Here is a 23062-nt window from a genome sequence, read left to right as displayed (position 1 = left end):
ACAAATGAGGTAACTGAGGCACAGAGAAGTTAAGTGACTTGCCCAAAGTCACACAGCCGATAAGTGGCGGAGCTGGGGAAGTACAAGTTGGCAACATATTGTTCTATTGTCCTCTCCCAAGCGCTTAGTCCAGTGCTCTGCACACAGTAGGTACTCAACGCACATGACTGACTGAATGAATGAATGGAGAAGCAACGTGGCTCAGTGGCAAGAGCCCGGCCTTGGGACTCAGAGGTCATGGGTTCGAATTCTGGCTCCGCCACATCAGCTGTGTGACTTTGGGCAAGTCACTTCACTTCTCTGGGCCTCAGTGATCTCATCTGGAAAAATGGGGATTAAAACTGTGAGCCCCCCCGTGGGACAACCTGATCACCTTGTAACCTCCCCAGCGCTTAGAACAGTGCTTTGCACATAATAAGTGCTTAACAAATACCATCATTATTATTAAACTCATAAGTGCTCAATGTGAGCCCGTTGTGGGCAGGGATTGTCTCTCTTTATTGCTGTATTGTACTTTCCAAGAGCTTAGTACAGTGCTCTGCACACAGTAAGCACTCAGTAAATGCGATTGATTGAATGAAAAAATATGGTTGAATGAATGAATGAACAACCCAAGTCCTTTTGACTCCTAGATCCGTGCTCTATCCAGTAAGAGAAGCAGCGTGGCTCAGTGGAAAGAGCCCGGGCTTGGGAGTCAGAGGTCATGGGTTCGAATCCCGGCTTTGCCAATTGTCAGCTGTGGGACTGGGCAAATCACTTCACTTCTCTGGGCCTCAGTTCCCTCATCTGAAAACTGTGGGAAAACACGTATGACTGACTGAATGAATGGAGAAGCAGCGTGGCTCAGCGGCAAGAGCCCGGGCTTGGGACTCAGAGGTCATGGGTTCTAATCCCGGCTCTGCCACTTATCGGCTGTGTGACGTTGGGCAAGTCACTTGACTTCTCTGGGCCTCAGTTCCGTCATCTGAAAATGGGGATGAAGACTGTGAGCACCCCTGTGGGACAACCTGATCACCTTGCAACCTCCCCAGTGCTTAGAACAGTGCTTTGCACATACTAAGCACTTAACAAATATTATTATTATGTTATTATTCATTCATATATACTAAGTGCTATATATATTCATATTCATATATACTAAGTGCTTACTGTGTGCAGAGCACTGTACTAAGCGCTTGGGAAATACAACAGATAGAGACGGTCCCTACCCAACAATGGGCTCACAGTCTAGAAGTTTCAGGCAGAAACTCCTCCCCCTGGGCTTCCAGGCTGTCCATCCATCCATCCATCCCCTGGCCCCCTCCTACCTCACCTCCTTTCTGTCCTTCCCCAGCCCAGCCCGCACCCTCCGCTCCTCCGCCGCCAATCTCCTCACCGTTAGGCCTCGTTCTCGCCCGTCCCGCCATCGACCCCGGGCCCACATCATCCCCCGGGCCTGGAATGCCCCCAATCCCTCTGCCCATCCGCCAAGCTAGCTCTCTTCCTCCCTTCAATCAATCAATCAATCAATCAATCAATCGTATTTATTGAGCGCTTACTGTGTACAGAGCACTGTACTAAGCCCTTGGGAAGTACAAGTTGGCAACATATAGAGACAGTCCCTACCCAACAGTGGGCAAGGCCCTACTGAGAACTCACCTCCTCCAGGAGGCCTTCCCACACTGAGCCCCCTCCTTCCTCTCCCCCTCCCCCTCCTCCACCCCCCCGGCCATACCTCCTTCCCTTCCCCACAGCCCCTGTATATATATATACATATATATATATACATATATATATATGTATATAAAATAACCCTCCCCCTCCTCCACCCACCCCGGCCATACCTCCTTCCCTTCCCCACAGCCCCTGTATATATATATAATAATAATAGTAATAATGATGGCATTTGTTAAGTGCTTACTATGTGCAAAGCACTGTTCTAAGAGCTGGGGGGATACAATCATCATCAATCATATTTATTGAGTGCTTACTATGTGCAGAGCACTGTACTAAGCGCTTGGGAAGTACAAATTGGCAACATATAGAGACAGTCCCTGTGATCAAGTTGTCCCATGCGGGGCTCACAGTCTTAATCCCCATTTTCACAGATGAGGGAACTGAGGCTCAGAGAAGTTAAGTGACTTGCCCAAGGTCACAGCAGACTGGTGGCGGAGCCGGGATTCGAACCCACGACCTCTGACTCCAAAGCCCGTGCTCTTCCCACTGAGCCATGCCGCTTCTATACGTTTGTACGGATTTATTACTCTATTTATTTATTCATTTTACTAGTACATCAATCAACCAATCAATCAATCGTATTTATTGAGCACTTACTGTGTGCAGAGCACCGTACTAAGCGCCTGGGAAGTCCAAGCCGGCAACATCTAGAGACGGGCCCTACCCAACAGCGGGCTCACGGTCTAGTATGTTTGGTTTTGTTCTCTGTCTCCCCCTTTTAGACCGTGAGCCCGCTGTTGGGTAGGGACTGTCTCTAGATGTTGCCGATTTGGACTTCCCAAGCGCTTAGTCCAGTGCTCTGCACACAGGAAGCGCTCAATAAATATGATTGATTGTTTATTGCTCTATTTATTTATTTATTTATTTATTTTACTTGTACATATCTATTCTATTTATTTTATTTTGTTAGTACGTTTGGTTTGGTTCTCTGTCTCCCCCTTAGACCGTGAGCCCGCTGTTGGGTAGGGACTGTCTCTAGATGTTGCCGATTTGGACTTCCCAAGCGCTTAGTCCAGTGCTCTGCACACAGGAAGCGCTCAATAAATATGATTGATTGTTTATTGCTCTATTTATTTATTTATTTGTTTTACTTGTACATATCTATTCTATTTATTTTATTTTGTTAGTACGTTTGGTTTGGTTCTCTGTCTCCCCCTTTTAGACCGTGAGCCCACTGTTGGGTAGGGATTGTCTCTAGATGTTGCCGATTTGGACTTCCCAAGCGCTTGGTCCAGTGCTCTGCACATAGTAAGCGCTTAATAAATACGACTGATTGATTGATTGATTGATTGATAGAAGGGGGAGACAGACAACAAAGCAAATTTGCTCTTATTTATTTGTGCTCTGCGCAAAGTAAGCGCTCAATAAATACGACTGAATGACTGAATGACTGACTAAATGAATGAATAAATGAATGAATGAATGAATGAATGAAAGGGGGAGACAGACAGCAGCTGCCCTCAGACAGCCGGGGGGTCGTCTCTCCCAGCTCTAAAATTAGCCGGCCGGCTCCCTTATCGCCCGGCCTTGTCATCAGAGGGTATTTTGGGGGTTGGCAGCTGTGGGCACCCGGGCCTCCCCACCCCCAGAAGGGGCCCCGCAAGGGCCGGACGGACGGCGGAGGGGAACAGTGGTCGAGGGGCCGAATCCCACCTCCGCCATTCCCCGGCAGACCCAAGGCCCCGTCCATCCCCGGAATTGGGTGCCATCCCGGGCCTCCGCACGAGGACAGAAGCTCTTGGTGAGTGAGGGGATCACAGGAGCGGGGGACGGATGGACAGGGGTTCTTTGCGTCCAAGCCCTACAGTCCAGTCAATCAATCAATCAATCAATCAATCAATCGTATTTATTGAGCGCTTACTGTGTGCAGAGCACTGCACTAAGCGCTTGGGAAGTCCAAGTTGGCAACACAGAGAGACGGTCCCTACCCAACAGTGGGCTCGTGGTCTAAAAGTCTAAAAGTCTCACAGTCAGTCAGCCCGTTGGATTCATCAATTCATCTTTTAGACTGTGAGCCCACTGTTGGGTAGGGACTGTCTCTGTATGTTGCCAATTTGTACTTCCCAAGCGCTTAGTACAGTGCTGTGCACACAGTAAACACTCAATAAATACGATTGATGATGATGATGATCGAGCACTTACTGGGTGCAGAGCACTGGACTAAGTGCTTGGGAGAGGACGATACCGACTTGAACTTCCCAAGCGCTTAGTCCAGTGCTCTGCACCCAGTAAGCGCTCAATAAATACGATTGAATGATTGATTGATTGATGCTAAAGCAACGGTTCATTCATTCAATCGTATTTATTGAGTGCTTACTGGGTGCAGAGCACTGGACTAAGCGCTTGGGAGTTGGCAACATCTAGAGACGGTCCCTACCCAACAGCGGGCTCACGGTCTAGAAGGGGGAGACAGACAACAAAACAAAACATATCAACAGAATAAAATAAGTAGAATAAATATGTACAAGTAAAATAAATAAATATGTTTTGTTTTGTTGTCTGTCTCCCCCTTCTAGACTGTGAGCCTGCTGTTGGGTAGGGACCATCTCTAGATGTTGCCAACTTGGACTTCCCAAGCGCTTAGTACAGTGCTCTGCACACAGTAAGCGCTCAATAAATATGATTGAATGAATGAATAGAATAAATAGAATAGTAAATATGTACAAGTATATTATTATTATTATTAATGGCATTTATTAAGCGCTTACTATGTGCAGTGCACTGTTCTAAGCACTTGGGAGGTTACAAGGTGATCAGATTGTCCCACGGGGGGCTCCCAGTCTTAATCCCCATTTGACAGATGAGGGAACTGAGGCCCAGAGAAGTTAAGTGACTTGCCCAAAGTCACCCAGCTGACACTTGGTGGAGCCGGGATTTGAACCCATGACCTCTGACTCCAAAGCCCGGGCTCTTTCCACTGAGCCACACTGCTTCTCTGAAGTATAGTATTCCTTAAGCGCTTACTATGTGCCAGTACTAAGCACTGAGGTGGACACAAGCCTATTTGGGTTGGACACAGTCCCTGTTCCATGTGGGGCACACAGTCCCTGTCCCCCGTGGGGCTCCCAGTCTCTATCCCCATTTTCCAGATAAGGTCACTGAGGCCCAGAGAAGCGGTTTGCTCAAAGTCACACTGCATGCAGGCGGCGGAGTTGGGAAGCTGAAGGTCACCCTGATCCCAAAAGCCGAGGGAAAGCCCGTTCTTCCCCCTCACCCCCGCCCCACCTTCCCGTTTCCTCCAAATCCTCTCTTCAGCAATCATCATCAATCGTATTTATTGAGCGCTTACCGTGTGCAGAGCACTGTACTAAGCAATCCAGTTCTGTTGTCTTCTCCCCCCACTGCCCCTTTTTATGGTATTTGTTAAGCGCTTACTACGTGCCAGGCACTGTTCTAAGCGCTGGGGTAGAGACAAGCTCAGCAGGTTGGACACAGATCAATCAATCAATCAATCGTATTTATTGAGCGCTTCCTGTGTGCAGAGCACTGGACTAAGCGCTTGGGAAGTCCAAGTTGGCAACATCTAGAGACGGTCCGTACCCAACAGTGGGCTCACAGTCTAGAAGTGGGAGACAGAGAACAAAACCAAACATGTTAACAAAATAGAATAAATACAATAGATAAGTACAAGTAAAATAAATAAATCATCATCATCATCATCAATTGTATTTATTGAGCGCTTACTATGTGCAGAGCACTGTACTAAGTGCTTGGGAAGTACAAATTGGCAACATATAGAGACAGTCCCTACTCAACAGTGGGCTCACAGTCTAAAAGGGGGAGACAGAACAAAACCAAACATACTAACAAAATAAAATAAATAGAATAGATATGTACAAGTAAAATAAATAAATAAATAAATAGAGTAATAAATATGTACAAACATATATACATATATACAGGTGCTGTGGGGAAGGGAAGGAGGTAAGATGGTGGGGATGGAGAGGGGGACGAGGGGGAGAGGAAGGAAGGGGCTCAGTCTGCTCGGGGGGGACGCGTAACTAAATAAATAGAATAATAAATATGTACAAACATATATACATCAATCAATCGTATTTATTGAGCGCTTACTGTGTGCAGAGCACTGGACTAAGCGCTTGGGAAGCACAAGTCGGCAACATCTAGAGACAGTCCCTACCCAACGGTGGGCTCACAGTCTAGAAGGGGGAGACAGAGAACAAAACCAAACATATTAACCAAATAAAATAAATAGAATAGATATGTACAAGTAAAATAAATAGAGTAATAAATATGTACAAACATATATACAGATGATTTGGACCCCAAGCGCTTAGTAGAGTGCTCTGCAATCAATCAATCAATCAATCAATCGTATTTATTGAGCGCTTACTGTGTGCAGAGTGCTGTACTAAGTGCTTGGGAAGTCCAAGTTGGCAACATCTAGAGACAGTTCCTACCCAACAGTGGGCTCACAGTCTAAAAGGGGGAGACAGAGAACAAAACCAAACATATTAACAAAATAAAATAAATAGAATAGATATGTACAAGTAAAATAGAGTAATAAATATGTATAAACATATATACAGATGATTTGGACCCCAAGCGCTTAGTACAGTGCTCTGCAATCAATCAATCAATCAATTGTATTTATTGAGTGCTTACTGTGTGCAGAGCGATGTACTAAGCGCTTGGGAAGTACAAGTTGGCAAAATATAGAGATAGTCCCTACCCAACGGTGGGCTCACAGTCTAGAAGGGGGAGACAGAGAACAAAACCAAACATATGAACAAAATAAAATAAATAGAATAGATATGTACAAGTAAAATAAATAGAGTAATAAATATGTACAAACATATATACAGATGATTTGGACCCCAAGCGCTTAGTACAGTGCTCTGCAATCAATCAATTGTATTTATTGAGCACTTACTGTGTGCAGAGCGCTGTATTAAGCGCTTGGGAAGTACAAGTTGGCAACATATAGAAACAGTCTCTACCCAACGGTGGGCTCACAGTCTAAAAGGGGGAGACAGAGAACAAAACCAAACATACTAACAAAATAAAATAAATAGAATAGATATGTAAAAGTAAAATAAATGAATAAATAGAGTAATAAATCTGTACAAACATATATCCATATATACAGGTGCTGTGGGGAAGGGAAGGAGGTAAGATGGCGGGGGATGGAGAGGGGGACGTGGGGGAGAGGAAGGAAGGGGCTCAGTCTGGGAAGGCACACGGTAAGTGCTCAGCAAATAGCATTTATGGATTGATTAGCTGTCTTTTCATCCTGTCCCCCTCCTCTGCATCCTCCTTCACTCCCCTGAGTCTGACCGTCTCTCCCTCCGACCTGAACTCTTTCTCTCTCTCTCTCTCTGTCTCTGTCTCTCTCGCTCGCTCTGTCTCTAATAGTATCGTGGCTCAGTGGAAAGAGCCCGGGCTTGGGAGTCAGAGGTCATGGGTTTGAATCACGGCTCCTCCACTTATCGGCTGTGTGACTTTGGGCAAGTCACTTAACTTCTCTGGGCCTCAGTTCCCTCATCTGTAAAATGGGGATTAAAACTGTGAGCCCCCCGTGGGACAACCTGATCACCTTGTATCCCCTCAGCGCTTAGAACAGTGCTTTGCACATAGTAAGCGCTTAACAAATGCTGTCATTATTATTATTAGTATTATGGGTTCAAATTCCGGCTCCGCCAATTGTCAGCTGTGTGACTTTGGACAAGTCACTTCAATTCTCTGGGCCTCAGTTACCTCATCTGTAAAATGGGGATGAAGACTGTGAGCCCCCCGTGGGACAACCTGATCACCTTGTAACCTCCCCAGCGCTTAGAACAGTGCTTGGCACATAGGAAGTGCTTAATAAATGCCATCATCATCATTATTATTATTATTATTATTAATGATAACTGTGGTATCTGTGGGGGTAGCATGGCTTAGTGGCAAGAACCCGGGCTTGGGAGTTAAAGGTCGTGGGTTCCAATCCTGGCTCCACCACTTGTCCGCTGTGTGACCTTGGGGAAGTCACTTCACTTCTCTGGGCCTCAGTGACCTCATCTGGAAACGGGGATGAAGACTGTGAGCCCCACGTGGGACAACCTAATGACCTTGTATCCCCCCAGTGCTTAGAACAGTGCTTGGCACATAGTAAGCACTTAACACAGTCTTCTTAAGTCTTCTTAAGCACAGTCTTCTAGACTGTGAGCCCACTGGTGGGTAGGGACCGCCTCTATATGTTGCCAACTTGTACTTCCCAAGTGCTTAGTACAGTGCTCTGCACACAGTAAGCGCTCAATAAACATGATTGAATGAATGAATGAACAAAGACCATTATTATTATTATTATTAAGCACCCACTATGTGCCAGGCACTCTACTAAGCGCTGGAGTGGATCCAAGCAAATCAGGTTGGACCCAGTCCCGGTCCCACGTGGGGTTCACAGTCTCAATTCATTCATTCATTGTCGTATTTATTGAGCGCTTACTGTGTGCAGAGCACTGTACTAAGTGCTTGGGAAGCACAAGTCGGCAACATATAGAGACGGTCCCTACCCAACAACGGGCTCACAGTCTCAATCCCTGCCCTCCCGTCTCTGTCTCTCTGTTTCTGGGCGGCAGGGCTGCGGACGAAGATGGAGGGGCTTAGAGGGGCCCCCCGTTTTCTGAGCTTCCCCAAGCCGGTCCAGGTGGAAGAAGGGGGCGACGCCATCCTGCAGTGCCGCCTGGCGGGGTCCCCACCCCCCACCGTTACGTGGGAGAAGGACGGGAGGCCGCTGGAGGCCTCGGAGCGGCTGAGGCCCCGGGCCGCGGGGGCCCAGTGCGGCCTGCTGCTGCGGGGGGCCGGACCCGGAGACGCCGGCCTCTACGTCTGCAGGGCCCGCAACCCCACTGGAGAGGCCTACGCCGCCGCCACCCTCTCGGTCAAGGACTCTGGGGTCAAGGGCCCTGGCCCTTCCCAGAGCCCCTCGCTCACAGCTCCCGGTCCTTCCCAGAGCCCCTCGCTCACAGCTCCCGGTCCTTCCCAGAGCCCCTCGCTCACAGCCCCTGGCCCTTCCCAGAGCCCCTCGCTCACAACCCCCGGCCCTTCTCAGAGCCCCTCGCTCACAGCCCCCAGTACTTCCCAGAGCCCCTCACTCACAGCTCCCAGTCCTTCCCAGAGCCCCTCGCTCACAGCCCCCGGTTCTTCCCAGAGCCCCTCGCTCAAAGCACCCGGTCCTTCCCAGAGCCCCTTGCTCACAGCCCCTGGCCCTTCCCAGAGCCCCTCGCTCACAGCCCCTGGCCCTTCCCAGAGCCCCTTGCTCACAGCCCTTGGTCCTCCCCAGGACCCCTTGATCACAACTTCTGCTCCCTCCCAGGATGCCTCGTTCCCAACCTCTGGTCTCCCCTGGGCCCCCTCACTCACAGCCCCCGGCCCTTCCCCAAATCCCTCACCCACAGCCCCCTGTCCTCCCTGGAACCCCTCGCTCATGGCTTCCGGTGCCTCATTCCCGGCCTCTGGTCTCCCCCGGGACCCCTGTCCCTCTCATGATCCCTTGCTCCCAGCCCCCTGCCTCCCCCAGGACCCCTCCCTCCGGGCCCCCAGTCCCTCCCAGGACCCCTCACTCATGACCCCTAAGCCCTGCCAGGGACCCTCGGATACATCGGGGCTGGATAGGGTGGAAGCCCTGCCCCGTCCCCTTCCTCTCACGCAGAGGCCCTCCGCCCAGCCCCTTGACACCCCCCCTCCCCCAGCCCTGAGCCCCCCCATCTTCCTCCAGACCCCCCGTTCCCAGAGCGTGATGCGAGGCGCGGAAGTGCTCCTATCCTGTCAGGTGCAGGGGCGGCCGGGAGTCCAGCTCCAGTGGGAGAAGGATGGGCAGCCCCTGGGCCACGTGTGGGAGAGCGGCCACTTCACGCTGACCCCGCAGCCGGACGGCTCCCACTCCCTGAAGATCCGGGGGGCCCGGATCCCCGACGCCGGGGTCTACGTCTGCCGGGCCCGGGACACCGGGGGGGAAGCTCTGGCCGCGGCCTTGCTCCAGGTGGAGACCCCCGAGGAGGAGGAGGAGGAGGCCTCCCTCCTGCCTCTTCCCAGGCGAGGTCGGAAATCCGGAGGGGCCCAGACGGGGGGTCGCCAGGAGCCCAAGAGTTTCTGGGTGAGCGAGGGGAAACACGCCAAATTCCGCTGCTACGTGACGGGGAAGCCGGCCCCCGAGGCCGTGTGGCACCGGGACGGCCGGGCCTTGGCCCCGGGACGTCGCCATCTTCTCTACCGGGCCCGGGACGGGGCCTTCATCCTCAAAGTCCTGTACTGCCAGCCGGATGACCGGGGCCTCTACGTCTGCTCTGCCCGCAATGACGCCGGGAGTACCCTCAGCGCCGTCCAGTTGAACATCAAAGGTGCCCGGGGCCAGGGGACGGGGCGGTGGGCTTGACTGGGTCCTCGTATTCCTTCATCCAATCGTATTTATTGAGCGCTTACTGTGTGCAGAGCACCGTACTAAGCGCTTGGGTGAGGACGATACAACAATCAACGTTCACTACCCTGCCCACGATGAGCTGACAGTCTGTGGTATTTGGTAGGTTCATTCAGTCGCATTTATCGAGCGCTTACTGTGTGCAGAGCACTGTACTAAGCGCTTGGGAAGTACAAATCGGCAGCATATAGAGACAGTCCCTACCCAACAGCGGGTTCACAGTCTAGAAGGGGGAGACTATTCTATTTATTTTGTTAAAGACGTGCCTCTAGCTTTACTTCTATTTCATTCATTCATTCGATCGTATTTATTGAGCGCTTACTGTGTGCAGAGCACTGGACTAAGCGCTTGGGAAGTACAAGTCAGCAACATCTAGAGACGGTCCCTACCCAACAACGGACTCACAGTCTAGAAGGGGGAGGCAGAGAAACAAACGGAGACAGCTCACAGTTTCAATCCCCATTTTACAGATTTAGGCACAGAGAATGCTCACTATGATAGCGAAGCAGTGTGGCTCAGTGGAAAGAGCCCGGGCTTTGGAGTCAGAGGTCATGGGTTCAAACCCCGGCTCCGCCAATTGTCAGCTGTGTGACTTTGGGCAAGTCACTTCGCTTCTCTGGGCTTCAGTACCTCATCTGTAAAATGGGGATAATAATAATAGTGATGGCATTTATTAAGCTCTTACTGTGTGCAGAGCACTGTACTAAGCGCTTGGGTGAGGACGATACAACAATCAACGTTCACTTCCCTGCCCATGATGAGCTGACAGAGTGTGGTATTTATTAGGTGCTTACTATGCTAGAGAAGCAGTGTGGCTCAGTGGAAAGAGCCCGGGCTTTGGAGTCAGAGGTCATGGGTTCAAACCCCGGCTCCGCCAATTGTCAGCTGTGTGACTTTGGGCAAGTCACTTCGCTTCTCTGGGCTTCAGTACCTCATCTGTAAAATGGGGATAATAATAATAGTGATGGCATTTATTAAGCTCTTACTGTGTGCAGAGCACTGTACTAAGCGCTTGGGTGAGGACGATACAACAATCAACGTTCACTTCCCTGCCCATGATGAGCTGACAGAGTGTGGTATTTATTAGGTGCTTACTATGCTAGAGAAGCAGTGTGGCTCAGTGGAAAGAGCCCGGGCTTTGGAGTCAGAGGTCATGGGTTCAAACCCCGGCTCCGCCAATTGTCAGCTGTGTGACTTTGGGCAAGTCACTTCGCTTCTCTGGGCTTCAGTACCTCATCTGTAAAATGGGGATAATAATAATAATAATAGTGATGCCATTTATCAAGCGCTTACTGTGTGCAGAGCACTGTACTAAGCGCTTGGGTGAGGACGATACAACAATCAACGTTCACTTCCCTGCCCATGATGAGCTGACAGTCTGTGGTATTTATTAGGTGCTTACTATGCTAGAGAAGCAGTGTGGCTCAGTGGAAAGGGCCCGGGCTTTGGAGTCAGAGGTCATGGGTTCAAACCCCGGCTCCGCCAATTGTCAGCTGGGTGACTTTGGGCAAGTCACTTCTCTGGGCTTCAGTACCTCATCTGTAAAATGGGGATAATAATAATAATAATAGTGATGGCATTTATTAAGCGCTTACTGTGTGCAGAGCACTGTACTAAGCGCTTGGGTGAGGACGATACAGCAATCAACGTTCACTTCCCTGCCCACGATGAGCTGACAGTCTGTGGTATTTATTAGGTGCTTACTATGTTAGAGAAGCAGCGTGGCTCAGTGGAAAGAGCCCGGGCTTTGGAGTCAGAGGTCGTGGGTTCAAACCCCAGCTCCGCCAATTGTCAGCTGGGTGACTTTGGGCAAGTCACTTCTCTGGGCTTCAGTACCTCATCTGTAAAATGGGGATAATAATAATAATAATAATAGTGATGGCATTTATTAAGTGCTTACTATGTGCAAAGCACTGTTCTATGCTCTGGGGAGGTTACAAGGTGATCAGGTTGTCCCAAGGGGGCTCACCGTCTTAATCCCCATTTTACAGATGAGGTAACTGAGGCACAGAGTAGTTAAGTGACTTGCCCAAAGTCACACAGATGAAGACTGTGAGCCCCCCGTGGGACAACCTGATCACCTTGTAACCTCCCTAGTGCTTAGAACAGTGCTTTGCACATAGTAAGCACTTAATAAATGTCATCATCATTATTATTATTATTACCGGGCACTGAGCCCATTGTTGGGTAGGGACCATCTCTATCTGTTGCCGAATTGTAATTTCCAAGCGCTTAGTACAGTGCTCTGCACACAGTAAGCGCTCAATAAATACCATTGAATATAAGCAAATCGGGTTGGACACAGTCCCTGTCCCACGTGGGGCTCACAGTCTCCATCCCCATTTGACAGATGAGGGAACTGAGGCACAGAAAAGCGAAGTGACCTGCCCAAGGTGGGCAGGGATTGTCACTCTTCTTGTTGAATTGTTCTTTCCCAAGCTCTTAGGACAGTGCTCTGCACACAGTAAGCATTTAATAAATATGATTGAATGAATGAATGAACGGCAGATAAGTGGCGGAGCCGGGATTAGAATCCACGAGAAGCAGCGTGACTCAGTGGAAAGAGCACGGGCTTTGGAGTCAGAGGTCGTGGGTTCAAATCCCGGCTCCGCCAATTGTCAGCTGTGTGACCTTGGGCAAGTTGCTTGATTTCTCTGTGCCTCAGTTACCTCACCTGGAAACTGGGGGATTAAGACTGTGAGCCCCCGCATGGGACAACTTGATCACCTTGTATCCTGCCCGGAACTTAGAACAGTGCTTTGCACATAGTAAGCGCTCAACAAATGCCGTCATCATTATTATTAGTAGGACTTTCTGAGTCCCAGGCCCGGCCTCCCTGTACACACTTGGCCACGCTGCTTCTCATTCATTCAGTTGTATTTACTGAGCATTTACCATATGCAGAGCAGTATATAAAGCATTCATTCGTTCATTCAGGCGTATTTATGAGCCCTTACTATGTGCAGAGAGTCAATCAATCAATCGTATTTATTGAGCACTTACTGTGTGCAGAGCACTGTACTAAGCGCTTGGTAAGTACAAGTTGGCAACATCTAGAGAACTGTACTATATGTTGCCAACTTGTACTTCCCAAGCACTTAGTACAGTGCTCTGCACACAGTAAGCGCTCAATAAATACGATTGAATGAACGAATGCGAAGCACTTGGGAGAGGACAATACAACAACAAACATATTCCCTGCCCACAGTAAGCTCACAGTCTGGAAGGGGGGAGACAGATATTTATTTAATCAACAAATGAGGGAGGAGGACAGAAGCGGTGCGGGGCTGGGACGGGGGATGAAGAAAGGGAGCGAGTCAGGGCGACGCAGAAGGGAGAGGGAGAGCTCACCTCCTCCAGGAGGCCTTCCCAGACTGAGCCCCTTCCTTCCTCTCCCCCTCGTCCCCCTCTCCATCCCCCCCCCCCATTTTACCTCCTTCCCTTCCCCACAGCACCTGTATATATGTAGATATGTTTGTACAGATTTATTACTCTATTTATTTATTTATTTATTTTACTTGTACATATCTATTCTATTTATTTTATTTTGTTAGTATGTTTGGTTTTGCCCTCTGTCTCCCCCTTTTAGACTGTGAGCCCACTGTTGGGTAGGGACTGTCTCTAGAGGTTGCCAACTTGGACTTCCCAAGCGCTTAGTCCAGTGCTCTGCACACAGTAAGCGCTCAATAAGTACGATTGATTGATTGATTGATTGATGAGAAGGGGAAAGGGGGGCTTAGTCAAGGAAGACCACTGGGAGGAGGTGGGCCTTCAATAAGTCTTTGAAAGGGGGGAGAGTCGTTGTCTGAGGGATTTGAGGAGGGAGGCCTTTCCGGGCCAGAGGTGAGGGGTCGAGGTGAGATAGATTCATTCATTCATTCATTCAATCGTATTTATTGAGCGCTTACGGCGGGCAGAGCACTGGACTAAGCGCTTGGGAAGTTCAAACTGGCAACATACAGAGACGGTCCCTACCCAACAACGGGCTCACGGTCTAGAAGGATGAGATGAGATGGAGGCCCAGGGAAACGTTTGTGCGCCCACTGTTGGGTAGGGACTGTCTCTATATGTTGCCAATTTGTACTTCCCAAGCGCTTAGTACAGTGCTCTGCACATAGTAAGCGCTCAATAAATACGATTGATGATGATTAGAGCCAATGCCAAACCCCCCCCACCCCCACCCCTTAGACTGTGAGCCCGCTGTTGGGTAGGGACCATCTCTCTATGTTGCCAACTTGTACTTCCCAAGCGCTTAGTACAGTGCTCTGCACACAGTAAGCGCTCAATAAATACGACTGAATGAATGAATGAATGAATTAGAGCCACTCGTCAGCTGTGTGACCTTGGGCAAGTCACTTTTCTGTGCCTCAGTTACCTCACCTGTAAAGTGGGGATTAAGGCCGGGAGCCCCATGCGGGACAACCTGATCCCCTTGTAAACTCCCCAGCGTTTAGAACAGTGCTCTGCCCCTTTTAGACTGTGAGCCCACTATCGGGTAGGGACTGTCTCTATGTGATGCCAATTTGTACTTCCCAAGCGCTTAGTACAGTGCTCTGCACATAGTAAGCGCTCAATAAATACGATTGATTGATTGATTAATAAATGCCATCATCGTTATTATTATTAGAGGAGTGAGCTGGAGGAGGAGAGCGGCCGGGGGAGGGAAGAGGGGGCCGAGAGGGAGACCACCCACCATCCCCGTCCGACCCCACCGCTCTTCTCTGGTCCCAGAGCCCCGAGTGCGATTCGCGGTGCCGTTGGAAGACGTGGAAGGGGACGAGCTCGGGAGCGCCGTGCTGGAGTGTGAGGTGCCCGCCCCGGGAGAGCCCACGGCCTGGTTCCGGGAAGAACGGAGGCTGCAGCCCAGTGCCAAGTACGAGCTGGGCGAGGCGGGCCCGGTGAGGCGCTTGGCCATCCACGACCTGCAGCCCGACGACGACGGCGTCTACCTGTGTGAGATGCGGGGCCGCGTCCGCACCGTGGCCGTCCTGACCGTCAGGGGTAAGGAGGGACGGACGTAAGTCAAGCAGGAAGCAGTGTGGCCTAATAATAATAATAATAATAATTGCGGTATTTGGTAAGCGCTTCCTTTGCGCCGGGCACTGGACTGAGTGCTAGGGCGGAGACTATCAAATCCAGTTGGACGCAGTCCCTGTCCCACGTGGGGCTCGTGGTCTCCATCCCCGTTTTCATCATCATCATCATCAGTCATATTTATTGAGCGCTTACTATGTGCAGAGCACTGTACTAAGCGCTTGGGAAGTCCAAGTTGGCAATATATAGAGACAGTCCCTACCCAACAGTGGGCTCACAGTCTAAAAGATGAGGTCACTGAGGCCTCATCGGCGAAGTGACATGCCCACGGCCGAAGTAGGAGGGAGAACAGGGTTTGGATCCCCGTTTTACAGCTGAGGAAACCAAGGCCCGGAGACGTCAAGTGACCTGCCCAAGGTCACCCAGAGGACAAGCGGCGGAGCCGGGATTAGAACCCACGCCCTTCCGAGTCCCAAGGCCGGGCTCTTTCCACTGAGCGACGCTGCTTCTCTAGTGCGTGGCTCAGTGGGAAGAGCCTGGGCTTGGGAGGCAGAGGTCATGGGTTCGAATCCCACCTCCCCCACATGTCTGCTGTGTGACCTTGGGCAAGTCACTTCACTTCTCTGTGCCTCGGTTCCCTCATCTGTAAAATGGGGATTAAGACTGTGAGCCCCCCATGGGACAACCTCATCTCCTTGTGTTCCCCCCAGCGCTTAGAACAGTGCTTTGCACAGAGTAAGCGCTTAACAAATACCAACATTATTATTATTATTATTAGTGGAAAGATCCCGGGCCTGGGAGTCAGAAGGAGCTGGGTTCTAATCTTACCTCCACCACTTGTCTGCTGGGTGACCTTGGGCAAGTTACTTGACGTCTCTGGGCCTTGGTTTCCTCAGCTGTAAAATGGGGATTCAAACCTTGTTCTCCCTCCCACTTGGGCTGTAAGCCCCGTATGGGACGGGGACTGTGTCTGACCTGATAATAATAATAATAATAATAATAATAATAATAATAATGTTTGCTAAGGGCTTATTATGTGCCAGGCATGGTATTAAGGACGGCAGTGGGTACAAGCAAATTGAGTTGGACACAGTCCCTGTCCCACGTGGGGCTCACAGTCTCAATCCCCATTTTACAGACGAGGTCACTGAAGCACAGAGAAATAAAGTGACTTGCCCAAGGTCACACAGCAGATAAGTGGCACAGCCGGGATCAGAACCCGTGACCTTCTGTCTCTCAGGCCCCTGCTTTATCAGAGAAGCAGCGTGGCTCAGTGGAAAAAGCACGGACTTTGGAGTCAGAGATCATGGGTTCAAATCCCGGCTCCGCCAATTGTCAGCTGTGTGACTTTGGGCAAGCCACTTAACTTCTCTGGGCCTCAGCTCCCTCCTCTGTAAAATGGAGATTGTGACTGTGAGCCCCACGTGGGACAACCTGATCACCTTGTATCCCAACAGTGCTTAGCAAATACCATCGTTATTATTATCCACTAAACAATGATTAAGTTGTATCTACCCCGGTGCTTGACACATAGTAATTTATTTAAATTATTTATTTATTTCTTTTACTTGTACATATCTATTCTATTTATTTTATTTTGTTAGTATGTTTGGTTTTGTTCTCTGTCTCCCCTTTTTAGACTGTGAGCCCACTGTTGGGTAGGGACCGTCTCTATATGTTGCCAACTTGTACTTCCCAAGCGCTTAGTCCAGTGCTCTGCACACAGTAAGCGCTCAATAAATACGATTGACGATGATGATGATGATGATAGTAAGAGTTTAACAAATTCCATAATGAATGAAAAAGCAGGGAAGACTTCCAGAGTGAGGGGAGGAAGAGAAGCAGACACAGGGGCCCGGCAATTATGATTATTAGGAATATTTTGTGGTGACATTCTCCAGAAAGGCTCGTAACCGGGGAGGGGACGAGGGTGCGGGCCAGGCCGGGGGGATGGAAGAACTGTGCCAAGCCGTGCCGCCCCCTCCCTCAATTTCTCCAGGCCCAATCTTGCAGCGACTGCCCCGGAAGCTGGAAGCGTTGGAGGGGGAGAATGTCGTATTGTCGGTGAAGACGCGGGAGGCCGAGGCTGGAGGGCTCTGGAGCCGGGATGGGCAGCAGTTGCCCGCCTCCCCCCGCGTCCTGCAGACCCGCTTCGGTCGCACCCACTCCCTGGTGCTGGTTGGGGTCACCGGTCGAGATGCGGGCACCGTCACCTTCAGCCTGGGCGCGTCCCACACCTCTGCCCAGCTCAGGGTCACGTGTGAGTTTCGCCTGGCTTTGCCAGTGATTGACGGGAGAAGGGGAGGTGGGAGGGCGTGGGAGAGAGGGGGGTGGGGGGGATGTGGGAGAAGGGGAGGTGGGGGGATGTGGGAGAAGGAGGGGAGGGATGGCGTGGGAGAAGAGGAGGAGGGGTGGCGTGGGAGAAGAGGAGATAGGATGGTGTGGGAGAAGAGGAGGTAGGATGGCATGGAGAAGAGGAGGTAGGATGGTGTGGGAGAAGGGGAGGAGGGATGGCATGGGAGAAGAGGAGGTAAGATGGCATGAAGAAGAGGAGGTAGGATGGCATGGGAGAAGAGGAGGTAGGATGACATGGAGAAGAGGAGGTAGGATGGCATGGGAGAAGGGGAGGTAAGATGGCGTGGGAGAAGTAGAGGTAGGATGGCATGGAGAAGAGGAGGTAGGATGGCATGGGAGAAGAGGTAGGATGGCATGGGAGAAGGGGAGGAGGGATGGTGTGGGAGAAGAGGAGGTAGGATGGCATGGGAGAAGAGGAGGTAGGATGGTGTGGGAGAAGAGAAGGTAGGATGGCATGGAGAAGAGGAGGTAGGATGGTGTGGGAGAAGGGGAGGAGGGATGGCATGAAGAAAGGGGAGATGAGATGGGCATTGGAGAAAGGCTGGTGGGGTGGTGTGGGAGAAGGGCAGGTGGGATGGCGTGAAGGAAGGGGAGGTGGGGTGGGGTGGGAAAAGAGAAGGTAGGATTGCGTGGGAGAAGGGGAGGAAGGATGTGTGAAGGAAGGGGAGGTGGGATGGTGTGGGAGAAAGGGCAGTGGGATGGCATGGGAGAAGGGGAGGTGGGATGGTGTGGGAGAAAGGGCAGTGGGATGGCACGGGAGCAGGGGAGGTGAGATGCCGTGGGGAACACTGGGCCTCTCCACGTCCAGGGTGGAGAACCGACGCTGAACTCGCCAGGCTTGAGGAGTACCATCTGTCGGTGGCATTGATCGAGCACTTCCCGTGTGCAGAGCACTGTACTAGGCGCTTGGCTCATCACACACCGGGAAGACACCAGGAGGGAGGGTGGGGGGCCGGCAGGGGACGGGTGGGTGGAGGCGACGGGGCTGGAGGTTGAGGGGGGGAGGAAGCTCAGGGCGTGTGGAGGCCGGTCGGGCCTCCCGCAACCCGCCCCCCCATCTCCCAGGGCGGGTGCCCGGCCAGCCCCTCCGGGCCCCCCGCTCGGGGCCCGGCTGAGCCTGGGGTCGGGGAACACGGCCCTGCCGCGCTGGAGGCCCCCGCTGCCCCGCCCCGAGAGCCCCCCTGCACCGACCGGCTGCAGCGGCAGCGAGTGGGCCCGGGGGGCCGGCTGGGTGGGCCGTCTGCGGGCGGGGGAGGCGGCGGGGCCGGGGCAGGGGGACGCAGGCCCCTGGCCGCTCAACGAGCTGGGACGCAGGGCCCCGGTGCCCTTCCCGGGCTCCGGGGGGCTGGCTCAGCCCCCCTCCTCCCCTGCCCTCCCGTCTTCGGCCTCGGCCGCGGCCCCCGCAGGCTGTGGGCCTCCAGCCGTGGGCCGTGCCCGCTCCGCGGCCCTGGTCGGGGGCCCTGGTTCCCTCTTCACCCCTCAAATCCTTCCCAGGTCCTCTGGGCTGGCTTTTCTTTCTTTTTCTCTCTTTCTTTCTTTCTTTCTTTTTCTTTCTTTCTTTCTTTCTTTCTTTCTTTCTTTCTTTCTTTTTCTTTCTTTCTTTCTTTCTCTCTCTTTCTTTCTTTTTTCTCTTTCTTTCTTTCTTTCTCTTTTTTCTTTCTTTTTCTCTCTTTCTCATTCTCTCTCTCTTTCTCTCTTTCTTTCTCTCTTTCTCTCTTTCTTTCTCTCTTTCTTTCTTTCTTTCTCTCTTTTCTTTTCTTTCTTTCTTTCTTTTTCTTTCTTTCTTTCCTTCTTTCTTCCTTCCTTTCCTCCTTTCTTTCTTTCTTTCTTTCTCTCTCTCTCTCTTTCTCTCTTTCTTTCTCTCTTTCTCTCTTTCTTTCTCTCTTTCTTTCTTCCTTCCTTTCTTTCTTCCTTCTCTTTCTCTTTCTTCCTTCTTTCTCTTTCTCTCCCTTATCTTTCTTCCTTTCCTCCTTCTTTCTTTCTTTCTCTTTCTCCCCCTTACTCATTCTTTATCTTTCTTTCTTTCTCTCTTTCTCCCCCTTATCTTTCTTCCTTTCTTACTTCTTTCTTTCTCTTTCTCCCCCTTACTCTTTCTTTCTCATTTTCTTTGTCTTTCTCTTTCTCCCCCTTACTCTCATTCTCTTTTTCTTTTTTCTTTCTTTCTCTCTTTGTCTTTCTCCCCCTTATCTCTCTCTCTTCCTTTCCTTCTTCTTTCTCTTTCTCTCCCTTACTCTCTTTCTTTCTCTTTCTTTTTCTTTCTGTCTCTTTGTCTTTCTCCCCCGATCTCTCTCTTTCTTCTTTCTTTCTCTCTCTTTCTCCCCCAATCTCTCTCTTTCTTCTTTCTTTCTCTCTCTTTCTCCCCCTTATCTTTCATCCTCTTTCTCTCTCTTTCTCTTTCTCCCCCTTATCTCTTTCTTTCTTTCTTGTTTTCTTTCTTTCTTTCCTTCTTTCTTTCTTTCTTTCTTTCTTTCTTTCTTTCTTTCTCTTTCTCCCCCTTAGCTCTTTCTTTCTTTTTCTTTCCTCTTTCTCTTTCTCTCTTTCTCCCCCTTATCTTTCTTCCTTTCTTCTTTCTTTATTCTCTTCCCCCCTTACTCTTTCTCTCTTTCTCTTTCTCCCCCTTATCTCTCTCTCTTTCTTTACTTCTCTTTCTCTCTTTCTCCCCCTTATCTTTCTTCTTTTCTTCTTACTTTTTTCTCTTTCCCCCTTACTCTTTCTCTCTTTCTTTCTCCCCCTTATCTCTCTCTTTCTTTATTTCCATTCTCTTTCTCCCCCCTTATCTCTCTCTTTCTTTTTTCTTTCTTTCTTTCTTTTTTCTTTCTTTCTTTCTTTTTTCTTTCTTTCTTTCTTTCTTTCTTTCCTTCTTTCTTTCTCTCTTTCTTTCTTTCTTTCTTTCTCTCTTTCTTTCTCTCTCGCTCTCTTTCTCTTTCTCCCCCATATTTCTCTCTTTCTTTCTTTCTCTTTCTCCCCCTTATCTCTTTCTTTCTCTCTTTCTCTTTCTCCCCCTTATCTCTTTCTTTCTCCTTTTTCTTTCTCTCTTTCCCCCTTATCTTATTTCCTTTCTTTCTGCTTTCTTTTTCTTTCTCCCCTTTCTCTTTCTTTCTTTCTTTTTCTTTCTTTCTTTCTTTCTTTCTTTTTTCTTTCTTTTTTTCTTTCGCTTTTTCTCTTTCTCCCCCTTATCTCTTTCTCTCTCTTTCTCCCCCTTATCTCTCTTTTTCTTCTTCCTTCCTTTCTTTCTTTCTCTTTTTCCACCTTTTTTCTCTTTTTTCTTTCTTTCTTCCTTCCTTTCTTTCTTTCTTTCTTTCAATACTATTTATTGAGCACTTACTGTGCAGAGCACTAGACTAAGCGCTTGGGAGAGGATGATGAACACATTCCCTGCCCACAATGAGCTGACAGTCTAAAGGGGGGAGGCAGACATTCATAGAAATAATAATGTTCTCCCAGTCTTCCCCTCCATGCCCTCTGAGAGGATTTTTTTTAATGGTAAGAAAGCACTTGGTGTGTGTCGGATGCTGTATTGAGAACTGGGGTAGATACAAGATATTCAGATTGGACACAGTCCCTGTCCCACATGGGGCTCACAGTCTTAATCCCCATTTTACAGATGAGGGACTGAGACCCAGAGAAGTAATGTGACTTGTCCAAGGTCACAAAGCAGAAATGTGGTGGAGCAGAGATTAGAACCCAGGTCCTTCTTGACTCTCAGGACCGGGCTATAGCCACTAGGCACACCCCTTCTCTATGTGGGAATTCAATTGCATTTATTGAGCGCTTACTGTGTGCAGAGCACTGTACTAAGCGCTTGGGAAGTACAAGTTGGCAACATATAGAGACAGTCCCTACCCAACAATGGGCTCACAGTCTAGAAGGGCACAGTCTAGAAGGATGTTAAGTGCTTGTTATGTGCCTTGTAACCTTATGTGGGACAGGGGCTGTGTCCAACCCGATTAGCTTGTATGTATCCCAGCATTCAGAACAGTGCGTGGTGCATACTAAGCCCTTGACAAATACCACAAAAAACCCTCCAAAATCCACGGGGGGGCATGGAGGGGAAGACTGGACAGAGGATACAGAAAAGGATCTGAGAGAGAAGCAGTGCAGTCTAATGGGTAGAGTCATAGAAAGAGAGATAAGGGGGAGAAAGAGAAAGAGAGAAAGAGAAAGAGAGAGAGAGAAAGAAAAAGAAAAAGAAAAGAAAGAAAGAGAGAGAAAGAAAGAAAAAGAAAAAGAAAGAAAGAAAGAAAGGAAGGAAGGAAGGAGGGAGGGAGGGAGGGAGGGAGGAAGGAAGGAAGAAAGAAAGAAAGAAAGAGAAAGAAAGAAAGAAAGAAAGAAGAAAGGAAGAAAGATAAGGGGGAGAAAGAGAAACACAGAAAGAAAGGAAAGAGAGAGAAAGAAAGAAAGAAAGAAAGAAAGGAAAGAAAGAGAGAGAAAGAAAGGAGAGAGAGAGAGAGAAAGAAAGAAAGAAAGGAGAGTAAGGAAAAAGAAAGAGAGAGAAAGAAAGAAAGAAAGAAAGAAAGAAAGAAAGAAAAAGAAAGAAAGAGAGAAAGAGAAAAAAGAAAGGAAAGAGAGAGAAAGAAAGAAAGAAAGAAAGAAAGAAAAAGAAAGAAAGAGAGAGAGAGAAAGAAAGAGAGAGAGTAAGGAAAAAGAAAGAGAAAGAAAGAAAGAAAGAAAGAAAGAGAGAGAGAAAGAAAGAAAGAGAGAGAGAGAGAGAGAGAAAGAAAGAAAGAAAGAAAGAAAGAAAGAAAAAAGAAAGGAGAGTAAGGAGAAAGAAAGAAAGAAGAAAGGAAGAAAGATAAGGGGGAGAAAGAGAAAGAAGAAAGCGAAAGAGATAAGGGGGAGAAAGAGAAAGACAGAAGGAAAGAGAGAGAGAAAGAAAGAAAGAAAGAAAGAAAGAAAGAAAGAAAGAAAGAAAGAAAGGAAAGAGAGAGAGAGAAAGAAAGAAAGAAAGAAAGGAAAGAGAGAGAGAGAAAGAAAGGAAAGAGAGAGAAAGAAAGAAAGAAAGAAAGAAAGAAAAAGAAAGAAAGAAAGAAAGAAAGAAAGAGAGAGAGAAAGAAAGAGAGAGAGAGAGAGTAAGGAAAAAGAAAGAAAGAGAGAGAGAAAGAAAGAGAGAGAGAGAAAGAAAGAAAGAAAGAAAGAAAGAAGAAAGGAAGAAAGATAAGGGGGAGAAAGAGAAAGAAGAAAGCGAAAGAGATAAGGGGGAGAAAGAGAAAGACAGAAAGAAAGAGAGAAAGAGAAAAAAATAAAGGAAAGAGAGAAAGAAAGAAAGAAAGAAAGAAAGAAAGAAAGAAAGGAGAGTAAGGAGAAAGAAAGAAAGAAAGGAAAGAGAGAGAGAAAGAAAGAAAGAAAGAAAGAAAGAAAGAAAGAAAGGAGAGAGAGAGAAAAAAAGAAAGAGAGAGAGAGAGAAAGGAAAGAAAGAAAGGAAAGAGAGTAAGGAAAAAGAAAGGGAATGAAAGAAAGAAAGAAAGAAAGAAAGAAAGAAAGAAAGAAAGAGAGAGAGAAAGAAAGAAAGAAAGAAAGGAGAGAGAGAGAAAGAAAGAGAGA

General features: G+C 49.1%; 1 protein-coding gene across 1 annotated transcript in view; it reads left to right on the top strand.

Moving 5' to 3' along the window:
- Positions 1–3397: 3397 nt before the first annotated feature.
- Positions 3398–23062, top strand: part of OBSL1 (obscurin like cytoskeletal adaptor 1) — a 73549-nt gene continuing 53884 nt past the window's right edge. Inside the window, exons 1-6 of the mRNA XM_038752459.1 lie at positions 3398–3457; positions 8295–8717; positions 9015–9086; positions 9192–10055; positions 14864–15133; positions 17166–17426. Of these exons, the coding sequence (XP_038608387.1) occupies positions 8309–8717; positions 9015–9086; positions 9192–10055; positions 14864–15133; positions 17166–17426 (1876 nt within the window). The 5' untranslated portion in view covers positions 3398–3457; positions 8295–8308. The remainder of the gene's footprint in view (positions 3458–8294; positions 8718–9014; positions 9087–9191; positions 10056–14863; positions 15134–17165; positions 17427–23062) is intronic.

The sequence above is a fragment of the Tachyglossus aculeatus genome, chromosome 1 (assembly GCF_015852505.1).
Source record: "Tachyglossus aculeatus isolate mTacAcu1 chromosome 1, mTacAcu1.pri, whole genome shotgun sequence".
Taxonomy (NCBI): domain Eukaryota; kingdom Metazoa; phylum Chordata; class Mammalia; order Monotremata; family Tachyglossidae; genus Tachyglossus; species Tachyglossus aculeatus.
Note: the sequence above shows the minus strand (reverse complement) of the source record. Positions and strands in the feature narration are given on the sequence as shown.